The 23,218-nt window shown below is 38.2% G+C and overlaps 1 protein-coding gene across 1 annotated transcript; it reads right to left on the bottom strand.

Moving 5' to 3' along the window:
• Nucleotides 1-2,372: 2,372 nt before the first annotated feature.
• On the bottom strand, nucleotides 2,373-3,413 carry LOC113109492 (olfactory receptor 10A2-like). Its single transcript, XM_026273045.1, has one exon. It carries the CDS (start codon nucleotides 3,348-3,350, stop codon nucleotides 2,373-2,375), a length of 978 nt encoding a protein of 325 aa, XP_026128830.1. The 5' UTR covers nucleotides 3,351-3,413.
• Nucleotides 3,414-23,218: the final 19,805 nt, after the last annotated feature.

The following is a 23,218-nucleotide window of genomic DNA, read 5'->3' as shown; positions in this document are numbered from 1 at the left end:
TTCACCAAACTTGAACTTTGGAACGCAGCAAAATGCAAAATTTTTCGCATAAGCTTGCGTTTCCGTTCTGACGCATTCGCATGCAATGGAAGTCAATGGAGAGCAGTGCAGTGTGACCGCCCCATAAGGCATAACCGACTGTTTTTACAAGAATACTAACAGAGACAATTATTTTGAGATAAAATGTTTATTCATTCAGAAGCAAGGATACGCGAAAGAGGAATCAATTCTGTGTAAAGACATTGTCTGAAATGCTGCTCTAAGTGCATGCTTTGAATGAGTGCGCGCAAGCTCCGAACGGTTTAAAACGATTGAATCGGCAAGATTTAGAAACAAGTGCAAACGATCAACTATGATCCGTTTCACCCCTTCAAGCGAGTGAACAACGCAATTCAAGTTATGAATTTTACATCAACATTCAAGATAACCCTTCGGGCAGGACGGTGATACACTCTGGAGCCCGACTGAAAAACACAATAGCCCTGAGACTGGGGGCTAGAGATTTTGCGAGCCCTGCCCCTCAGATCTATCCAGTTTGTGAACCATTGGTTTCCACACTGGTTTTGTTAAACAAAATAAATTATTATTTTTGACTGACTCAAAAGAATCACCTTTTCACAAATCGGATCGTGAACTTGCATTACCGAGTGAAAGATTCTTGAATATTTTGAATAAATAAAGATTCAAGTTAATCTGTAAAGCACATAAAGCTATCGTTTGACTTTATAATATTTTATTTAATGCATGATTCATATGGATCTATTAACTGAATGCAAAGTGTGAGTTCTAGGAGAATGTTTGTGTCGTGATGATGAGCATGTTTGCACGCTCACTATAGCTGCTAATGAACAGAATGCTGCACACAGTTTTTTGTTTCAATGGAGAATCAGTTGCCATATTGGTTGAAATCCCCAAACTACTTACTTAAATATAAAATTAATAAATGACATAAAAAAGTAATCACTGGTAATTTAAAATACTTTCAGATGTAAACCCCAGTTACTCATATTTTATATTTTAAATACGTAACGCCATTACATGTATTTCGTTACTCCTCAGCCCTGTATATATATATATATTTTATTTATATATATATTTTTATATGTTAGGCTACAGCTGTGGCATGTTGTAGCTATTGGTTGTAAATGTGTAGGTAGATGTTTATTCATGACCAATTATATATTGAATAATAAACAAACAAACAAACAAAAAAAGTCATTATTGGCCTGATAATGATTAATAGGCTAGTATTATTATAATAAATGCTACAGTTAAGAACTATGGTACATGCTTCAGATATTCCGAAAGATGGCATAGAGAGCCTGGCATATCAGGTCACACTTCAACATTTAATGATGTCCATTAAAATTCTCTAAAATATAAGACAATCTTGTATGATTCAGGAAATACAGACATGAATGTGATGGAGGAAGACTGCTATGTTAAATGGATATGTTAACATCAGTCCTGAAACATATTGATTCTTTTAATAAATTCATTTAAAGATATCAAGCTGTTGCTGTTTCATCTGAGAATCACAATGATTTGTGAATAAACAGTAAAACACAACATTGTAGACATCTATATTAAATTGGAGAGTAAAATAATAATAATAATAATAATAACTTTTTACAGTCCTTAATGTTTTCCATCTTCATAATCCAGTTTTAACTGTTTATGCAATTAACTAGCTTTGATAGCTTTGCTTTGATTGTTTTTTGGTGTTGTCTCATACTCTTAGAAATGCTGTTATTTGTAAATGCTACTGCTTAGCTTCTGATATACGATTTTATCCTGGTTAAAGCTTTAATAAAGCAGAATACACGATTGCTTTGTAACATTTTAGTAAACAGTTAGAAGTGTCTGCCAGCAAGTATTGCTCGTTATCTAAACAGTCACTTTTTACTTAATGAAAGTGGGATTAATGGTGTAATTAATTTCCTTAGTGACACTATTTAGTCTGTTTATTTTTGTTTAGATTTTTGTAACAACCATAAAAACTCTCAGAGAGAAAATGCAGAGGAGGCATTATGAAAAATTGGCAGAATCATATATTTAAAAACCTCAAATGTAAAGATAAAAGCTTTAAAATATTTCTAGAACAGCCCACTGATTTATTTAAAGATATAAAATAAATAAATTAAATCCAATAATAAATTATTATTTGTATATACGTAAAAGAGCTAACAAAAGCTGTCTGAATACAGTATAGAAATTATGCACAATACATGTGTTCTTTATGACTAAATCCTGCAAGCTGAACAAAGTTAACAGCAGATTTACATTTATTATTGAAAAAAGCTTTTTCAAATGACCACAAGATAATACAGGAAGCAACACAGAAAGCCTCCAGAATAAGAGTATAAATAATCTCAATGTTGTACATTAATGTGTATTTTTAGAGGATGAACAGACAGTCTCTGGGTTACCAATGAATGAATCCTGCTTCGAATCTCTTTAGTTTTCAGTGAGTAGAGGATGGGATTGATGCAGGGTGTGAGAAGGGATGACAGAGACAAGCACACTGTTCTTACATTTGAGTTTATAATAATTCCAAAAAATCCAAGACTGAAGATGATTACAATAGGAATGAAGAAAAGGGTCACTAATATGAGGTGCTCTGAGCATGTGGCCAGCGCCTTATAACGGCTCTGATTATTTTTCATTCTGAACACAGCGGTCAGAATACCCATGTAGGTCAAGAAAATAAAAGTCAAAGGTACAGCATTGAATATTATAGTTAAAGCAGTTGCAAAATTCCACTGGGATGTTGTATCGCTACAAGCGAGTCTTAAAACAGGAGCATAATCACAAAAATAGCTGTTGACCTTGAGAGAGCCACAAAAGGACAGAGATGGGATGGATGCAACAGGATACAGAATTATAACAATACAAAAGAACCAAGCTGCACAGACTATATAAACCATTCTGGTGTTTGTATTTATATTGTCTTGTCTTAGAGGGAAACAGATTGCAATGAACCTGTCATAAGAGAGAATACATAAGGATAATGGTTCGAGTGTTAAAAAAACATAATAAGTGTACATTTGCACAAGGCACAGTTTGAATGGCACAAAATTGTCCAGAACAATGTAAGTTTTGATCATGCCAGGCACAAGAGAGGTACTGAGTACAATATCAACCAAAGCTAGATTACCAACAGCCATGAACTTTGGGACATGAAGACGGTGGTCATAGAAAATGATGGTGATCAGAAAGACATTGCACATGACTGTGATCACATAAAGCAGAGTGAGGAACATGACATAGATATTACTGTAAGGCATTGAACTCAGTGCAACAATGTAAAATCCTACAGGCTGAATGATGGAGTTGCTGGTGTTTTGCATGGCTGTCCTTTTTTTACGACTTGGCTTCCTTGCAGTGTGCTCTACTCTTAGTGGGCGAGAAACCAAATACCTGTGAGAAACAGTCATAAACAGTCTTTGCTGTACAAATTACCTGTCATTTGAGAGCATAAGCCTTTATGACATTCAACCAGAAATCTACAAAATCTATGAAAATCTACAATTGACATGTCACAATTATTGTATACTTACATGCAACAATGATGCTGTGGTTTGTGGATAATGCAGATGCTGGGCCTCTGCTTCACAGTCCAAGGTTATTGTGAACACTGAATGTGAACTTGAGAACATTTTGGGCAATATATAGGTCAACCCCCCAAAGATGTCATTAAAACGGAAAGTATACGGTATCTAAATAGTCTTTAGAGGAAATATATTCATAATCACTTTTTACTTGATAAATGTGAGATTAATGATGGTGTAACTAATTGCTTCAAGTGTCACTAATTAGTCGGTTTATTTTTGTAACAACAGCAAAACCCCCCAGAGGGATCATGTAAAAGTGCCATTATAAAAAAACGAAATCATGTAACTAAAAAATTAACAAAATTTAAAAAGGAAAGCTTTGTAGAACAACACAGATTTATTTTATGCTATAAAATAAATGATATATATTATAAATAATTATTTATGTATAACACACTTCCCTTCAAAAGTTTGGGATCAGTAAAAGTTAATTAAAAAAAATTATATATATACATACATTTTATTTTTAGCATAAATTAATGCATTAAATTATTCAAAAGTGTCCGTAAAGGGATTTACAATATTAGAAAAGATTTCAAATAACTTTGATTCTTTTGAACTTTGTATTAATGAACGAATCCTAAAAAAAAAACATTAACACAGTTTTCAAAAAAATATCATCAACACAACTGTTTTGAACATACATATAATGGACAGCCATTTTCAGGTCTTTTACGGAGATGTTCGATTAGATTCAGGTCTGGGGTTTAGTTTACTGTGTTTTGGCTGGGTGCTGAAATACAGAAAAAAAATCACAAGTCAAACAGCGTCATTTCAACATCAACCCTTAAACATATTTCTTTTTTTCAATAATTACATTTAAGGATGTCAAGCTGATGCTGTAATTTCTAAGTAGTTTGAACTTAATAAATATGAGATGCCTGAAGGCACTGTTTCATTAAAATCATAATGCTTTAAGAACAAACAGTGCCTGCTACAGTAAAACACATCACCTCAGAAATCTGTTTCAATTTAGATTTCAGAGTGAAATAAAACTCACTTTTACCATTCATTATGTTTTTTTATGTTCATAACCCACTTTTTAAATGCTTAAGAAAACATATAATTAGCTTTGATAAAAGAATCAGGGCTTCATACATTTAAATTTAAAGTTTCCACTGTATGAGTGATTTGGGCTGTCCCAAGGCTTTTGGATTCACCTGATGTCTAAATTGTCTTGACACAGCTTTTGCAGATAAGCTAATGTTTCCAATCTGCCACTGGTCAGACAAACCATAAGACTATTGTTTGGACTTTTAAGTAATAATTTACAAAACCAAACAAATAAACAAACCAAATGTCCAAAGTCCAAATGTCCCCAAAAGGATAGTAATGCCAGTAAATTTGGAACTTGCAGGGAAATTTTTTGATCTCCATGAGGAAAATGAGCTTATAAGTCATACAGAATTATATTTTTTGAAGATGTTTTCATTGAAGGGTGGGTTTAGGGTAAGTGGATAGAAAATACAGTTTGTACAATATAATAATCATTACATCTATGGAATGTCTCCATAAAACATGGAAACCCAACGTGTATGTGTGTGTGTTTGCACATGCGTGTGGATACAATTACATAATGAAGTGTCAAAATCCCACTTAAATTTTTTTTCCCTTCACACTTGAGTCTGTAGCAAAACTTCCACATTTAGTATTACAGTAAACCTGCTTTTGAGGTTAATAAAGGTGTCAGGAGTTTAAGGTTTCATAACTTGACATTATGCTGTACCGCAGAACCTGATTTTACCAAGTGAGACATGTTCCTGGAACATCTTTGTTGTCCCTGGAACAACATTGTGATTAACCAATCAGATTTAAAGAACCAGTTTATAGATTTTGTGAAGTTTATGCTTAAAATCACTGTTTGGTGCTAGTACATCAGTGTCATTCATCTATCATTTCCTCTAATTTTAGGCATTACTCATAGTTAAGGTTAGGTTTAGGTGTAGGGATATGGTCAAGAATACATTTTTGGAGTAAAATGTTGTTCCAGAGTCAAGAAAATATGTTGACCTAGGAACACATCTAACTCAGCAAAATCAGGACGTGCATGGTGTATCCTCTAGCAGCAACTCAGCTACCAGCTGGTCCAGTTTTTGGTGGCTTTTATTAGAACATTAGTATTTTCACCAACTAAAAAATGATTTGCCTGAAATGACATGAATTTACAGAACAAACTGAAACAGACTAAATCCAGAAGAACTGTGGCAACATCTCCAAGAAACCTACCTGCAAAGCTACTGTACTGTTAAAAGTTTTAAGAACTTGTGTAAAAATGCTGTAAAATGAAGATGCTGTCAAACATAATGTCATTAATGTTCTTTATCAATGAACTTCTTGAACAGCTTAACCTGGCAAAGACTGAGCTTCTTGTCTTCCCTGCCACTCCAACTCTACAGCATGATTTCATCATCCAGCAAAGTTCTTCTACAATTATCCCACCAACTTCAGTCAAAAATCTTGATGTAATCTTTGATGACCAGCTTTCTATCAAAGACCACATTGCAAAGACTGCTCGATCTTGCAGGCTTGCATTGCACAACATCAGAAAAATCTGGCCCTTTCTAATGGAGCATGCTGCACAACTTCTTGTCCAAGCCCTTGCTATTTCTAGGCTGGACTACTGTAATGCTCTTCTGGCTGGACTTCCATCAAGCACAATCAAACCTCTACGAATGATTCAGAATGCAGCGGCATGACTGGTCTTCAACGAGCCCAAAAAATCCCATGTTACATCTTTCCTTGCACTGGCTATTGGTTGCAGCTTGCATCAAGTTCAAGACATTCATGCTTGCACAGAACAGCTAAAGGCTCATCACCCGCCAACTTTCTCTTTATTTATTCCGTCCCTTTCTAGCTTGTACATATTTGATGTTTTTCCCAATAGTCACATTGGATAAAAGTGTCTGCAAAATTATTAAATGTAAATGTTACAGAAAAAAATAAGATCTCTGGTATCTAAATAGTTTTTAGAGAAAGGATATAAATTAGCAATCTTAACTTAATTAATGTGAGATGAATGATGGTGTAACTAATTGCCTGAAGTATCACTATAGTCCAGTTTATTTTTGTGAAAACAATAAAATCTCTTTGAGGGATAATATAAAGGTGGTATTATATACACATAACTTACACTATCATTCAAAAGTTTGTAGTAAGTAAATTGTGTTTTGAAAGAAATGTAACATTTTGTTTCAATGTTACAGATTGCCTGTATGACGGATAACTGAAATGAGAGAAAAGTGTTTATTACGTTTGAAATATGCATATTTTACTTACAAAAACACATGCATACGTTACAGAAGGCCTTAATTCACCCCCTGGAACTATGTGAGGGACGTTTTATTATGAATGTGCACACTTTATTTGACGACTTGCGGACTGTACAACTGCAACACCCGCTGACTTCAATGATAGAGCTTGGTATAGCCACGACAAATTTTAATATAACTCAGACTGGATTTGCCTGAAAGAAGAAAGTCATATACACCTAGGATGACTCAAGGGTGAGCAAAAGACAAGCAAATTTTCATCTTTGGGTGAACTAACCCATTAATATGAGACACCTGAAAGCTCTTTTTCCTTTGAGAAACATAACAAATCATGAAAAAAGCAATGCAGTTACATCACTAAAGACATCTGTCTTAAATTGGAGAAATAAAATGAAAGCCATTTTCATAGTCCTTTATGTTTTTTTATCTTCATAACCCACTTTTTAAGTCCTTAAGGAAACTTATAATTATATTTGATAACACATAAACAAGACTTCATTTATTTTATTCAAAACTTCTGGAGTCTGTCCAGTGGCCAAATGTCCAAAGGCCATTCAAGGTGTTTTGAGTTCATACAGCTTCTCCAGATGAGCTACTGTTTCCAGCCTAGCACGGTCAGACAAACCATTAAAAGAAAGACCTTTGTTTGGACTTAACAAAACACAGCCGCCTCCTTGGACACATACTGTATACTTACTGTATAAAGAAATTACAATCCATTGGGGGAAACACACTCAAAAACATCCCAATGACTCCCTGAACAACCTAATTCTCTCTAAATTAAGATATCACTGATGAAGTGACTAAATTGTCTAATTAAAGCAGTTCTGATAAGCAAATATATCAAGTATAGTCTGTGGGAATGACTTCTGCTCTAATTAGCCCCAGGCTTCTCTCATCTCATGAGGTTCAGGGTTAAGGACCTTACTGGAGACACAATGTAAACACATCATTGTTTGTCCTTAGAGCAAGTTAATTGATCTCCCTAAACTCAAAAAGAAGACATAGTACTCTCAGAACATGGAGATTTACGTTACTTAAAGGATGTTTGAAAGCAACCGTAGAGCAAATGTATAACTGGAGATTTATATGAACAGTATGATTAACAACACATTTTAATTACCTCAAAATAGTACAGGAAGCATCACAGAAAGCCTCCAAAACTATTTTTTTTTCACTTTACACTAGAAACTGAGATATGTTGTACATTAATGTGAATTAATGTGTTTTAGAGGATGAACAGACAGTCTCTGGGTTAACAAAGAAACCTATATCCATACTTGAAACTCTTCAGTTTTCAGTAAGTTGAGGATGGGATCAGGGTTGTTATTTGTGGGGGAGATAGGGGGGATATAACCCATATATATGTGTGTGTGTCTGTGTGTGTGTGTGTGTGTGTGTGTAAGGGAAACAGGTCAATTTAGCTCAAAGGGAATCATTTAAGATTTTAAAGGGAATTTGAACAGAATCACTGTTTCACGGCTGATCACTGAGTACACCCTGAGATTCACTGAACGAGCCGTTTAACATCAAATCTGCGCTGGATATTAATATCCACAGTATAGCGAAAACACTATCAATTAGCACAGTATCAAGATCGGCAGTTTAAGACATTAACTTGTAAGTACAAAACACAAGATACTTCTCTTTTCAATATGAATAAGGCTTTATTAGATAAATCTTAGACATATAAACTAATCTAACATATGAGCACACGCACTCATACATTCATACAAGTTGCAGGAAGATCGAAAGTTAGGGAAGAATGAGTTTAAGAGAATGAAAATGTGAAATCCGCAGTTTACATGACTATGTGAAATATGTGGATAAGTAGCAGCAGGCGTGCAGACCGCTGGAACCGCGATCAAGGAACGCTAACAGTGATGACTAAAAACATGACTAAAAGCAAAGCTACAAGCTAAGAGCTAAAAGCCGGCATGACTGATAGCAAAAGCTAAACACAAGCTAAAAGCTAAAAGCAGAATTTTATGGTGTCTTGAGTATTTAAACTGGCCTTTTGGCCACGCCTCAAATTTTGTCTTGATCAATTAGATATTGTCTTTGCTCTGGGTATCATAAATCATATGTCATCTTATCAAGCAAGTGGTCCGAATTTTCCCGCTCTTACAGGGTATAATTTTGGACATGATTCCTATAACAAGAATATGATACATTTGAAAAATAACTGATGGTCAGAAACATTTTAAGCAATCAGATTGAAACACAAACATACTAAACATAAATATGAATCCTTAAGCTATCCCATAGTTATTAAAAGACATACACAATAAGTGATTATAAACATTATAGTCAAATGTATGGGTTACATATAAATGAATATGGAGTTAAGCGATGGACTGAAATTCATTCAGAAGTCATTTTGAGTTCATTTTGATCCATTGTATATCTAGAAAAGACAGTTTATGTGCCATTCTCTGACATAAGGATGTTTTGTGCAGATCAGAGGTTAAAAGGTCCCCTTAGGAATTTCAGTCTGGTTCTGCTAGGTGGGGGGAAGTCAATCCAAGGATCTTGTTTATTACTCTCATGGATTAACATGTGATGGCCAGCGTTGCATCTTGATTACTTGCCCCAAATTTGACAATCTCTTCTCCGAATTGAATTTGTCAATAATTGTTCTGGTGGTGTTAATGTTGAAAGCTGTTCTGTGAAAGAGGAAATCACTTTCTAGACTAGAGCAATTATTAAATATCTTTCTTGTTCCCCCTTTTTTGTTACATATACATGGCTAATATTTCTATAGGCTAATGAAATAATACCGGCATTAAAAAAAAAAATCATTAGGCTATTTTTGATGCCCCCTTAGCACTTGGTGCCCTACGCACAGTGCGTGATGCGCGTGGTGGGAGCGGCGACGCTGGGCACAAGGAATGATTTACAACCTCCTGTTGCCTTTTGGCTCATGTTTCAACCACAGTCCTGATCGACTTTTTAATTTGTCTGGTTTGGGTCTGATACACTACACTACACACACACACACACACACACACATATATATATACAGGGCTGGTAAAGGTTACTTTTAAAATGTATTTCACTACAGACTACAAAATACAAGCTTTAAAAAGTAATCAGTAACATATTTCGTTAGATTACTCAGGTTTACTAACTTAATCTAAATACTTTAGAATACTTTGAAATACTTAAGCTTTTTAACACAAAGGAACATATTCATGTGCTGTTTTGTTTTTATGCTTTCCAACATCTACCAGCCATAGGATTTGTGTTTGCTTTGCATTTTTTTTAAGAACATAAATTTTCCACAGAATTTCTATGAACAACAATTTTTTTATGTTATTTAAATCTTCCAATTAATATAAATTCAATTTGAATGCAGTGAATGGAATTCCATGTTGTTTCATGCTGCATTCAATCTTCAAAACTAATCCAGACACACCAAACACATAATAAAAGTAGCCAAAACAACTAGCACAGTTGTCCAAGTTATGCAATAGATTTGTTTAATGAATGGACCAAAAAAGTGAAAACGAGTCGCAAAAGAGTCGCTGAGTCAAAACTGACAGGGTTCATTACCCATGATCGCAAGCAATGTCGTTATTAACGATGCTTTTGGGAAGCAAACCTCAGGGCTCACAAAATTAAAAAATCTCTGGTAGGCCTTCGGGCAGGCATTCTTCAGGTTTTGGTAGTCAATAATGAATTTAACTAGCCTGGAATAAAAAAAAAAAAAAAAAAAAAAAAAAAAACAAAGACAGCTGAACTTGAAAATCTAGTAGCATATCTGGATGTAACGATTCAATCAACTAATGATGTGATAAAATTCACAATACAGGTAAAAAATCCTAAATCAAATAAAAAAAAATCATACATCTAAAAGAAATATCTAAATTTAAAAAAAAAAATGTGTCTGTGCTCTATTTTAAATCAGAGGAAACCATTTGAATTACTATCCAAAAAAAGATGCTAAATACTTTATTTGGATTGTATAATTAAAGAAATTGAAGTAAAAACAGAATGGTTCGATTTTACCTTTTTGAATGAGATGCAGATGTCCCTCTCTGACAGCAGGTGCCACTAATAGAACTCCAAGTGTTTAAAGGGGGGGTGAAATGCTCGTTTTCACTCAATATCCTGTTAATCTTGAGTACCTATAGAGTAGTACTGCATCCTTCATAACTCCAAAAAGTCTTTAGTTTTATTATATTCATAAGAGAAAGATAGTCTGTACCGATTTTTCCCGGAAAAACATGACTGACTGGAGGCGTGACGTGTGGGTGGAGCTAAAGAATCACGAGCGCCAGTAGGCTTTTGCGTTGAGAGCGTTTGGAAGCTGTGACATTAACGTGAGGAAAAAACCATCCAAAACAAACCATGGCTAACAGTCAGATTCAGCGTATATTTATGATCCAGAATCAGATCCCGAGGCTGAAACTGAACGAGAGCAGCAGCAGCAATGACCTGGGTCTCCGATGGGAGGCGGACGCACTAACAAGGAGGCAGAGATATTTGAAGCAGTTTTACTCACCGCCTGCGGTTCCAACACACGATCGTGACCCCTTTTCGTTGGGATTGCATCATCCTTAAGAAATAAACGATACGCAAATCCGTCGTCAAACTGGGCCTTGTTTGTAAAACAAGCATTTTCGAAATGCAGGGAACAAACACTTGCACAACTCCGTTGATGCTCTGTAAAAATAAACTCCATCCACTGGTCCCTTAATGCTGTTTTTTCTTTGGTAATCTGTGCAGGGTTCTCTTGCCCTGGCAACCAAAAACACACTCCTTTTGTGACATTTCGCGATGCTCCCACTCTGATCAGTGATTGTCTGTGCTCAGCCTCTCAGTGCTCTGCTATACGGGAGCGTGCGCTCTTCCGGCAGACGTGCCCTTAGGATCCATATAAGGAAATTCCGCTCCATCTAACGTCACACAGAGCCATACTCGAAAAAAAAATTTCTGAAACTTGTGACAAACCGGAAGGAGTATTTTTGGAACAGAAATACTCCTTCAAACGTACAACTTAATTTTTGAAACTTTGTCCATGTTTAGCATGGGAATCCAACTCTTTAACAGTGTAAAAAACTCAGTATGCATGAAATAGCATTTCACCCCCCCTTTAAAGACTGCTGCCCCTTTAAGACCGAGTGCACGGATCCAATACAACAATGCACAGGAGATTTCTTTCTCCCCTGTATACTTTCACTTAAGGCATAACCGACTGTGATTACAAGAATACTAACAGAGCCAATTATTTTGAGATAATTTTGTGTGTATGTATTCATTCATAAACAAGGATACGCGAAAGAGGAATCAATTCTGTGTAAAGACATTGTCTGAAATGCTGCTCTGAGTGCGTGCTTTGAATGAGTGCGCGCAAGCTCCGAACGGTTTAAAACGATTGAATCGGCAAGATTTAGAAACAAGTGCAAACGATCAACTTCGATTTGTTTCACCCCTTCAAGCGAGTGAACAACGCAATTCAAGTTATGAATTTTACATCAATTTTCAAGATAACCCTTCGGGCAGGACGGTGATACACTCTGGAGCCCGACTGAAAAACACTGGGATGGGGGGCTAGAGATTTTGCGAGCCCTGCACCTCAGATCTATCCAGTTTGTGAACCTTTGTTTTACACACTTTTGTTAAACAAAAATAAATTATTATTTTTGTCTGACTCAAAAGAATCATCTGTTCACAAATCGGATCATGAACTTGCATTACGCACATTGAAAGATGATCTATTCTTGAATATTTCAAATGAATAAAGACTTCTAGTTAATCTGTAAAGCACATAAAGCTATCGTTTGACTTTATAATACTTTGTTTCATGGATGATTTGTATGGATCTGTTAACTGAATGCAAAGTGTGAGTTCTAGGAGAATGTTTGAGAAGAGTCTGGCTGCAGACTTGCACTTGCACTCTCAGACTTGCATTCTCAGACTTGCACTCTCGGACACTTGTGCTTCCGCTAGCGACGTCACTTGCAGTCTTTATTTTTATTTTTTTTTAGTTCTATTTATTGATAACTTTTTGTTTGACTCTTTCAACATTTTACAACAGAAGCCAGGTGGTGAAGACAAGAAAAAAAGAAACTAAATTGCAATGTCACTTCGCAATCGCTACTTGTATTCTCAGACTTGCACTCTCAGACACCTGTGCTTCCGATAGCGACATCACTTGCAGTCTTAATTTCTTTTTATTTTTTATTTTTTTTTGTTCTATTTATTTATAACTTTTTGTTTGAATCTCTCTCAACATTTTACAACAATAGCCAGGTGGTGAAGACAAGAAAAAAGAAACTAAATTACAATGTCACTTGCAATCGCTACTTGCACTCTCCACTACCTGTGACATCACTTGCAATCAACAGAAATCGTGCATGTTGCCAATGGAAAAAAAAAAAAATGTTGCCAATGGAGTCAAGACGCTGTGGCGGTGATTAAACGATTAAAATTAAATTAGTGGGCCTACTACTAAAATGTACAGGGTCCTGTAAGAAAAAGACAATACTGGCAAATCCGTGGCCACAGAACAGCAGAATATGAACGCAATGCAAAAAGTATTTTGTTAAGCGTTTTCCTCCTGTAGAAAAAACCAAACACTTAATATGGCATAATGTATTAGGATACGTTAGGTTCAATTAAAAGACCAAATTCGATATATAGTTATTATTTAATGTACTACTTTAATGTACTACATGGCAAGCAGACGGCTATGAACACAATGCGAACATTTAATGTGTCCCAATAACAGACTAACATGATAAAGACAATTCAGTAGGCCTCGCCTATATGTCTTGTTGTTGACTCAACATATATACAGACCAGCAAATATGAACGTGCATTATGAAATGCATTAAGTGTTGTTAAAAGGATCAGCTCCGTACAGGCAAGCAGACGAGTAGGCCTACATAACACAGTGCATTAAATTGTACATTAAACGTTTTCCTCCTATAGAAAATCATTATAAATAAAACACATCATGTAGCTTAATGGACAAAGACAGTGATATAAACGAGTTGTAGACAGTTTATTCTATATTGAAAAATGCTTAACGTGAAACTTTGCACGTTGCGTTTATTCATCACCACAGCTTCTTGTCTCCATTGGCAACAAGCACGATTTGTGTCAATTGCAAGTGTCGCAGGTAGCAGAGAGTGCAAGTAGCGATTTAAAGTGACATTGTAATTTAGTTTATTTTTTCTTGTCTTTGCCACCTGGCTACTGTTATAAAATGTTGGGAAATTCAAACAAAAAGTAAAAAAAAAATCAATAAAATTATCCAAAAAATTTGCTAGCGGAAGTGCAAGTGTCTGAGAGTGCAAGTCTGAGAATGCAAGTCTGAGAAGGCAAGTGCAAGTCTGCAGCCAAACCCTCTTGGAATGTTTGTGTCGTGATGATGAGCATGTTTGCACGCTCACTATTGCTGCTAATGAACAGGCTGCTGCACACAGTTTTTTGTTTCAATGGAGAATCAGTTGCCATATTGGTTGAAATCACCAAACTACTCAGTTAAATATTGAATTAATAAATGACATAAAATAGTAATCAATGGTAAACCCCAGATACTCATATTTTATATTTTAACTATGTAACGCCGTTACATGTATTTCGTTACTCCTCAGCCCTGTATATATATATATATATATATATATATATATATATATATATATATATATATATATATATATATATATATATATATATATATATATATATATTAGGCTACAGCTGTGGCATGTTGTAGCCATTGGTTCTAAATGTGTAGGTAGATGTTTATTCATAACCAATTATATATTGAATAATAAACAAACAAACAAACAAACAAAAAAAGTAATTATTAGCCTGGTAATGATTAATAGGCTAGTATTATTATAATAAATGCTACAGTTAAGAACTATGGTACATGCTTCAGATATTCCAAAAATGGCATAGAGAGCCTGGCATATCAGGTCACACTTCAACATTTAATGATGTCCATTAAAATTCTCTAAAATATAAAACAATCTTGTATGATTCAGGAAATACCAGACATGAATGTGATGGAGGAAGACTGCTATGTTAAATGGATATGTTAACATCAGTCCTGAAACATATTGATTCTTTTAATAAATTCATTTAAAGATATAAAGCTGTTGCTGTTTCATCTGAGAATCACAATGATTTGTGAAGAAACAGTAAAACACAACATTGTAGACATCTATATTAAATTGGAGAGTAAAATAAAAACAGTTTTCACAGTCCTTAATGTTTTCCATCTTCATAATCCAGTTTTAACTGTTTATGCAATTAACTAGCTTTGATAGCTTTGCTTTGATTGTTTTTTGGTGTTGTCTCATACTTCCAAGAGGGTCTGGCTGCAGACTTGCACTTGCCTTCTCAGACTTGCATTCTCAGACACTTGCACCTCCGCTAGCGATTTTTTTTTTTTTTTTTTTACTTTTTGTTTGAATTTCCCAACATTTTATAACAGTAGCCAGGTGGCGAAGACAAGAAAAAAATAAACTAAATTACAATGTCACTTGCAATCGCTACTTGCACTCTCTGCTACCTGTGACACTTGCAATTGACACAAATCGTGCTTGTTGCCAATGGAGACAAGATTAAACGCAACGCGCAAAGTTTGCATATAGAATAAACTGTCTACAACTCGTTTATATCACTGTCTTTGTCCAGTAAGCTACATTATGTGTTTTATGATTTTCTATAGGAGGAAAACGTTATGTACAATTTAACGCACTGCGTTCTGTACTCGTCTGCTTGCCTGTACGGAGCTGATCCTTTTAAAATCACTTAATGCATTTCAAAATGCACGTTCATATTTGCTGGTCTGTATATACGTTGAGTCAACAACAAGACATATAGGCATGCCTACTGAATTGTCTTTATCATCTTAGTCTGTTATTAGGCCACATTAAACATTCGCATTGTGTTCATAGCCATCTGCTTGCCTTGTAGTACTACTTTAAATAATAACTATAAATAATAATAATAATTTAAATAAAATGTATTAATAAAAAAATAAATAATAAATCGAATTTGGTCTTTTGATTGAACTTAACGTATCCCAATACATTATGCCATATCAAGTGATTGTTTTTTCTACAGGAGGAAAACGCTTAAAGGGGGGGTGAAATGCTATTCCATGCATACTGAGTTTTTTACACTGTTAAAGAGTTGGATTCCCATGCTAAACATGGACAAAGTTTCAAAAATTAAGTTGTACGTTTGAAGGAGTATTTTTGTTCCCAAAATACTCCTTCCGGTTTGTCACAAGTTTCGGAAAGTTTTTTTTCGAGTATGGCCCTGTGTGACGTTAGATGGAGCGAATTTCCTTATATGGGTCCTAAGGGCACTTCTCCCGGAAGAGCGCGCGCTCCCGTATTCACCTTATTTTCCATAGCAACAACGGTGCCGCCATTGCGCTCGTTTTGTCATCTTACTTCCGGCTGAGGGACCGGATGTAACGTACCTAAGCTAGTGGCTGGCTAGATAACAGAACGCAGAACGAAGAGAAGTATGATATATGCTCAGTTAGGGGTTGGATAACAATTGTATTCAAAAAACAATTTCACCAACGATGTAGCGAACACATTGTGACGCGGTCTGAGTGTTGTGGTGCACTTTACAATTTATAACCACCACCTAAAGAAGAGAAGCACCTGAGGAAATGGATGACGGCGCTAAATTTGAAGCGCCCACCCAAGCGCTCTTTATGTGTGTTCGTACCATTTCATGGACGGGAAGGCGACTGACGAACACCCTTACCCCGAGAAATGGCTCGACTACGATGTCCCGTTAAAGAGGTCACGCTGGGGATGAAAAGGTTGTCAGATTCGGGTAAGCTAACCTTAACTAGCTATGTGTTTGCTCGCCTAACGTTAGATTTATGAAGTCCGTTCTATGAATACATTTATGATCAGTAACAGGCAGTTAACAAAGACCACAAATTTTCCATGATTACCATTATCCACCTATTTATTTAATATTTACGGTAGTACAAGATATTATAGTACATTACAATAGCTCACATTATTGCTGCTACAGAGATTGCAGGTGATAGCAGGCAAGCTAGCTACATTTCTCATTCAGATACTGACCTACGTTTGAACACTACAGTTAACAGTGTGTATACTGTTTTTTCTCTAATGCGTCTCTCTCTCTCTCTCTCTCTCACACACACACACACACACACACACACACACACTGTTCTAAGTTCGGGTCAGATAATATATTAATTGTCATGATATATTGTAAGTACTAATGTAAAAATTTTTACTTATTCACACAGATGTATCGATGACCGCCAGTGATGCAGTGGACAGCTGTGAGGGTGATCAGATCCACATGCCCCTGATCTTGCTGAAAGTCACCAGAAGTTACCTGCTGTGATAGTTATTTTTTTATGAACCTTTACAAAGTCACCAGAAGTTACCTGCTGTAATAGTTATTATGAACCTTTACATTGTCACCTGACATTACCTGCTGTAAATAGTTTTTATTTATTTATCTTAATTTGATCTTTTTTTTCATCTTTAATCTCTGATTTGAAGGAATAAGTCATGTCAAGTTTGTAAGTTAATTCCATCTTGGTTTATTACATATGGAAATTAAATGGTGAAGTTTTTACAGGATGGTCAGTAGAAGGTGTCTCTTGCTTCCTGAAAACAACAAACACTGATCAACACATCACAAATGATTTTATACAACTTATATTAAATTATCAATGTTCTAAAAAACAAATCACAGTCTGTCTCTTGTTTAACACAACTGATTTAAAACAACTTATTTCATATAGTTAGTCTTCACCCACACCCTCTACATCCCATCCCAATTACCTAATATCCTATCCTTAACCTAATTATTCTCATTACTGCTTATTTACAAAGCTGCAAGTATCTTGTTGAAAGCAGCAGGTCGCCTGCCTGAAACTCATCTGACACGAGGAAGCATACACTTAAAATAAAAGGTTTGTAGTCTAGCTACAGTCTTGGCACAGAATTGCTCATTGTGTGGCACATGTAACTTGCTGTGAATGAACCCAGACGAGCATCTTACAGGTCCTCTCAGCCCTGTACAGAACATGGCAAACCTAAAATTCATTTCAAAGCTTTCACAGTTTTCTTATTTCAGAATCATTCATTATTATTACACTTAACGTTTATCTACAATATTCATTGATTAGACTTAATGTACACCTACCAAATCTTACCTTTACCTCACCTTTTGCATATACACTGTGCAGAATTGAGAGGCAAGCTGATTTTCTGATCATATTTTTTGGTAAAATTTACCGATTCCAAACCAAACCAATCTCAACTATTAATTTTGCATTTAATCTTTTATAAGTGATATATAATCTTTTTTGGCTTGTTTTTTCTGTAAAATAAAATCTGCATAATAATTATGCATACCTGGATTTAAGGCGTTTTTCACTTCCAAGTTCCAGCCTCCTCCTTTTCTAATGCATAATTGATAAACGTTCACTTACCTTACTCCACTGTACAATTAAGTTATTAGACAAAATACTTAGTCTGATGATGGTCATCAAACACGTTATTATACTTTTAAACATTTAAAACTTTGTGTATATTAACATCACACACAAACACACACACACACACAAAACTAACCAGCACCATGCTGAGAGGTTTAGACGGCTCGACTGGCTGTTTGCACGTTCAATTTTAAAAAAGACGAAAAAACCCTCGCTGTGTAACAGTACACGACCCACTGTCTCACTATGTAAATACTGGCAAGCCTCGGTACATTTTTTTTATCATTTTTCCTTGCTGCTCCATCAACTCCTCCTGACAGGGCAGTTAAATATATAGGTTAACTCTGGCCACTTCTTCATATCGTCTAACATTACCCACGGTAACACGATGGATGGGACAATTTGAGACCATTTTGATCGTCGTAAGACGTTTTCATCGTGCTCCCAATTTATAACATAACGTTCTTTGTCATTTCGCCACAGTTATAGCTAGCTATAAACAATCTTACAACTACTAAACTAGTAACCGGACGTGCCGTATCGGTTTAGCGGAAGTCGGATGACAAAATGCGGAAATGCGAAGTATTAAAAGTGGGCGGGGCGGAATAAGGTGAATAGCAGAGCACTGAGAGGCTGAGCACAGACATTCATTCACTGATCAGAGCGAGAGCGTCGCGAAAAGTCACAAAAGAAGTGTGTTTTTGGTTGCCAGGGCAAGACAACCCTGCACAGATTACCAAAAAAAAAAAAAAAAACAGCATTAAGGGACCAGTGGATGGAGTTTATTTTTACAGAGCATCAATGGAGTTGTGCAAGTGTTTTTGTTTGTTCCCTGCATTTCGAAGATGCTTGTTTTACAAACAAGGCCCAGTTTGACGATGGTGTAAGAGCCATATAGAGATTAGTTAATCTGAAATAATAATTTAGTAAAATTAATAAGAAAATATTTTATTAAAATTCATAACATATATTTTGGTTTAAAATGCATACTTAGTAATGTGTAGATCTGTTAACATTTAACTATTTTGAGCTTCCAGTCAGATCGCACTACGTCACAATGCAAGTGATTTGATGTGTTTAGTTTTAGTTTTGAAGTTAGAGACGTTGGAAGCAACACAGTTTTTTGACCGTGCGTACCATGTAACTGTCAGGTTCTTGGTAAGGGAGGAACTCAGGTGCAGACAGGGATTCTCAAACAAAGGGTTTATTAAATACAAAAAGGGAAAACAAAAACCCACGAGGGGGAAAACAAGGGCTAGGGTAAGGACTAAATAACCAAACAAGACAGGGCTGACCAGATAAAGACACTAAACACTAACTATAAACAAACACTCACGGTATACAGGATACAATCACAGTCACAAGTGTGGAACACATCTGAGAAACACGTAAGTAACACATATGAGGTACACAAATCACAGGTACAATGAACCGACGCAAGACAGAGCACACTAGGAGATCTAAATAGGGGGAACAATCAAGACACGACAGGTGTTACAGATAGGACAATCAAGACACGACTAGGTTAACAAGGGGGGCGGGGCAAGGGAACGAGACAACACAAGCACATGGCCCAAAGGCAAGGCCATGTGCTTGTACACAAAACATGGGTCTGTCATGATCCTGCCTCAAGACTAGGAAAAAATCAAGGACACGAGGGCAGAATCATGACAGAACCCCTCCCTTAAGGAGCGGCTTCCAGACGCTCCTCAAGGGAACATCAAACACGGGACATGACTGACATGACAGACTGGGACACAGACACAAACCAACAAGACATGACAAATAATAACAAAGGCAGACATGAATACACGACGGCAGGGTTAGGGTGACAAATCAAAAAAAACAAACAGGGAAGGGGAGGAGGCGGGACCACAAAGTTCATGGGGGACAGACCAGGGTGAGTGGGTGGGGCAGGAGTTTTAGGAGGACAGGACGAAGGCTGACGACGGGGGGTACGGGCAGGTCTGGGTGGTGAGGGGCGGGGAGGGGTCTCAGGACAACTGACAGGGGACATGATAGGAGCAGACAAGGGACGCGGGGCAACACTTACGGGACGCGGGGCAAGACTTACGGGACGCGGGGAGACGACAGCTGGACACGGGGGGACAACATCTACGGGACACGGGGGGACAACATCTACTGGACACGGGGGGACAACATCTACTGGACACGGGGGGACAACATCAACAGGACACGGGGCCACATCAACAGGACACGGGGCCACATCAACAGGACACGGGGAGACAACGGCTGGACATTTGGGACTTCTGGGGACAGGGTCAGGGGACAAGACAGGACTGACGGGGATTTCTAAAATTTGGACAAGACGGGACAAATAATCAGAAAATGCTTTAGCAGCTAGGACAATTGGCATCTCCTTATGAGATGAAACCGACTGTACAAGAGTCTTTGCTGCAGAGTCGGCCGCGGCTCTCTCCTCCGCTCTCACGACTGCCGACTTGAATACGGCTTTCTTCTTTGCCGCCTCGGGCACGCCAGCGCTCACCGCTGCTGGCTCGGGCACGTTCACCGCCGCTGGCTCGGGCACGCCAGCGCTCTCCGCCGCTGGCTCGGGCACGCCAGCGCTCTCCGCTGCTGGCTCGGGCACGCTCACCGCTGCTGGCTCGGGCACGCTCACCGCTGCTGGCTCGGGCACGCTCACCGCTGCTGGCTCGGGCACGCTCACCGCTGCTGGCTCGGGCACGCCAGCTCTCTCCGCTGCTGGCACGGGCACGCCAGCGCTCACCGCTGCTGGCACGGGCACGCCAGCTCTCTCCGCTGCTGGCACGGGCACGCCAGCGCTCACCGCTGCTGGCACGGGCACGCCAGCGCTCACCGCTGCTGGCACGGGCACGCCAGCGCTCACCGCTGCTGGCACGGGCACGCCAGCGCTCACCGCTGCTGGCACGGGCACGCCAGCGCTCACCGCTGCTGGCACGGGAGGAGACAGGGTCACAGGACCGGCAGGCCCCTTCTTCCTCCTCTTCCTCCTCGGGCGCGGTGCAGAGGCTACAGCTGGGTCAGAGGCGGGTTGGGGGAGTTTGGTCTCGGGCAGGGCAGCCTCGGACGCCGAAGACTCTGAAGCTGACTCCCATGAAAGCCGTCTCCCTCGCTTGTTGGGGAGACTTAAGGTAGTGGAAGGTGCCTCAGGATCTTGGGAGGGACCTAACTGATCCCCCAGGGTTGCCACGGCCAGGACACGACCCTCCGGGATCGCCGGCAGCTGGGTAGGTGGAGGGGACCTCTGTGGCTCCTCCTGGGAGATGCTCTCCCACAGCCGGGCATAATTCCGAAGGATCCACTCCCCCTCGGGCGAGTATGGGAGGGTGACCCCCTTCCTGTCGGTGGGGGACGACATCCAACATTGTCGACGGAACTCCAACAAGTGTTGGAGCTCGGGGGACCTCCTGCCTGCTGAGTTCCTTTTTGGTCGGTTCATTCTGTCAGGTTCTTGGTAAGGGAGGAACTCAGGTGCAGACAGGGATTCTCAAACAAAGGGTTTATTAAATACAAAAAGGGAAAACAAAAACCCACGAGGGGGAAAACAAGGGCTAGGGTAAGGACTAAATAACCAAACAAGACAGGGCTGACCAGATAAAGACACTAAACACTAACTATAAACAAACACTCACGGTATACAGGATACAATCACAGTCACAAGTGTGGAACACATCTGAGAAACACGTAAGTAACACATATGAGGTACACAAATCACAGGTACAATGAACCGACGCAAGACAGAGCACACTAGGAGATCTAAATAGGGGGAACAATCAAGACACGACAGGTGTTACAGATAGGACAATCAAGACACGACTAGGTTAACAAGGGGGGCGGGGCAAGGGAACGAGACAACACAAGCACATGGCCCAAAGGCAAGGCCATGTGCTTGTACACAAAACATGGGTCTGTCATGATCCTGCCTCAAGACTAGGAAAAAATCAAGGACACGAGGGCAGAATCATGACAGTAACGTTTTTTATTTTTTTTGTTTTGGAAGTAAACATTTAAAATGAAGATCGTGGTTTGCTCGTATTTCAAATACTGTTTATAATTTGACTGACTTCAAAAAGTGGTACAGAAGAATTAGAAGTGAATAGGTGCCACAACAGACGGATTTGCGTATCGTTTATTTCTTAAGGATGATGCAATCCCAACGAAAAAGGGTCACGATTGTATGTTGGAACCGCAGGCGGTGAGTAAAACTGCTTTAAATATCTCTGCCTGCTTGTTAGTGCGTCCGCCTCCCATGCCGGAGACCCGGGTTCGAGCCCCGCTCGGAGCGAGTTGTTGCTGCTGCTGCTGCTCTCGTTCAGTTTCAGCCTCGGGTTCTGATTCTAGATCATAAATAAACGCTGAATCTAACTGTTAGCCATGGTTTGTTTTGGATGATGGTTTTTTTTCCTCACGGTAATGTCACAACTTCCAAACGCTCTCAACGCAAAAGCCTACTGGCGCTCGTGATTCTTTAGCTCCACCTACATGTCACGCCTCCAGTCGGTCGTGTTTTGCTGGAAAAAATCGGTACAGACTATCTTTCTCTTATGAATATAATAAAACTAAAGACTTTTTGGAGTTATGAAGGATGCAGTTCTACTCTATAGGTACTCAAGATTAACAGGATATTGAGTGAAAACGAGCATTCCACCCCTTTAACGAAAGACTTTGTTCATTGCGTTCATATTCTGCTGTTCTGTGACCACGGATTTGCCGGTCTTGGCTTTTTCTTGCAGGACCCTGTACATTATAGTAGTAGGCCAACTAATTTAGTTTTAAGCGTTTAATCACCGCCACAGCGTCTTGTCTCCATTGGCAACGTGCACGATTTGTATTGATTGCAAGTGACGTCACAG

This window comes from Carassius auratus, chromosome 10, assembly GCF_003368295.1.
Source record: "Carassius auratus strain Wakin chromosome 10, ASM336829v1, whole genome shotgun sequence".
In the NCBI taxonomy this organism is placed as follows: Eukaryota; Metazoa; Chordata; class Actinopteri; order Cypriniformes; family Cyprinidae; genus Carassius; species Carassius auratus.
Note: the sequence above shows the minus strand (reverse complement) of the source record. Positions and strands in the feature narration are given on the sequence as shown.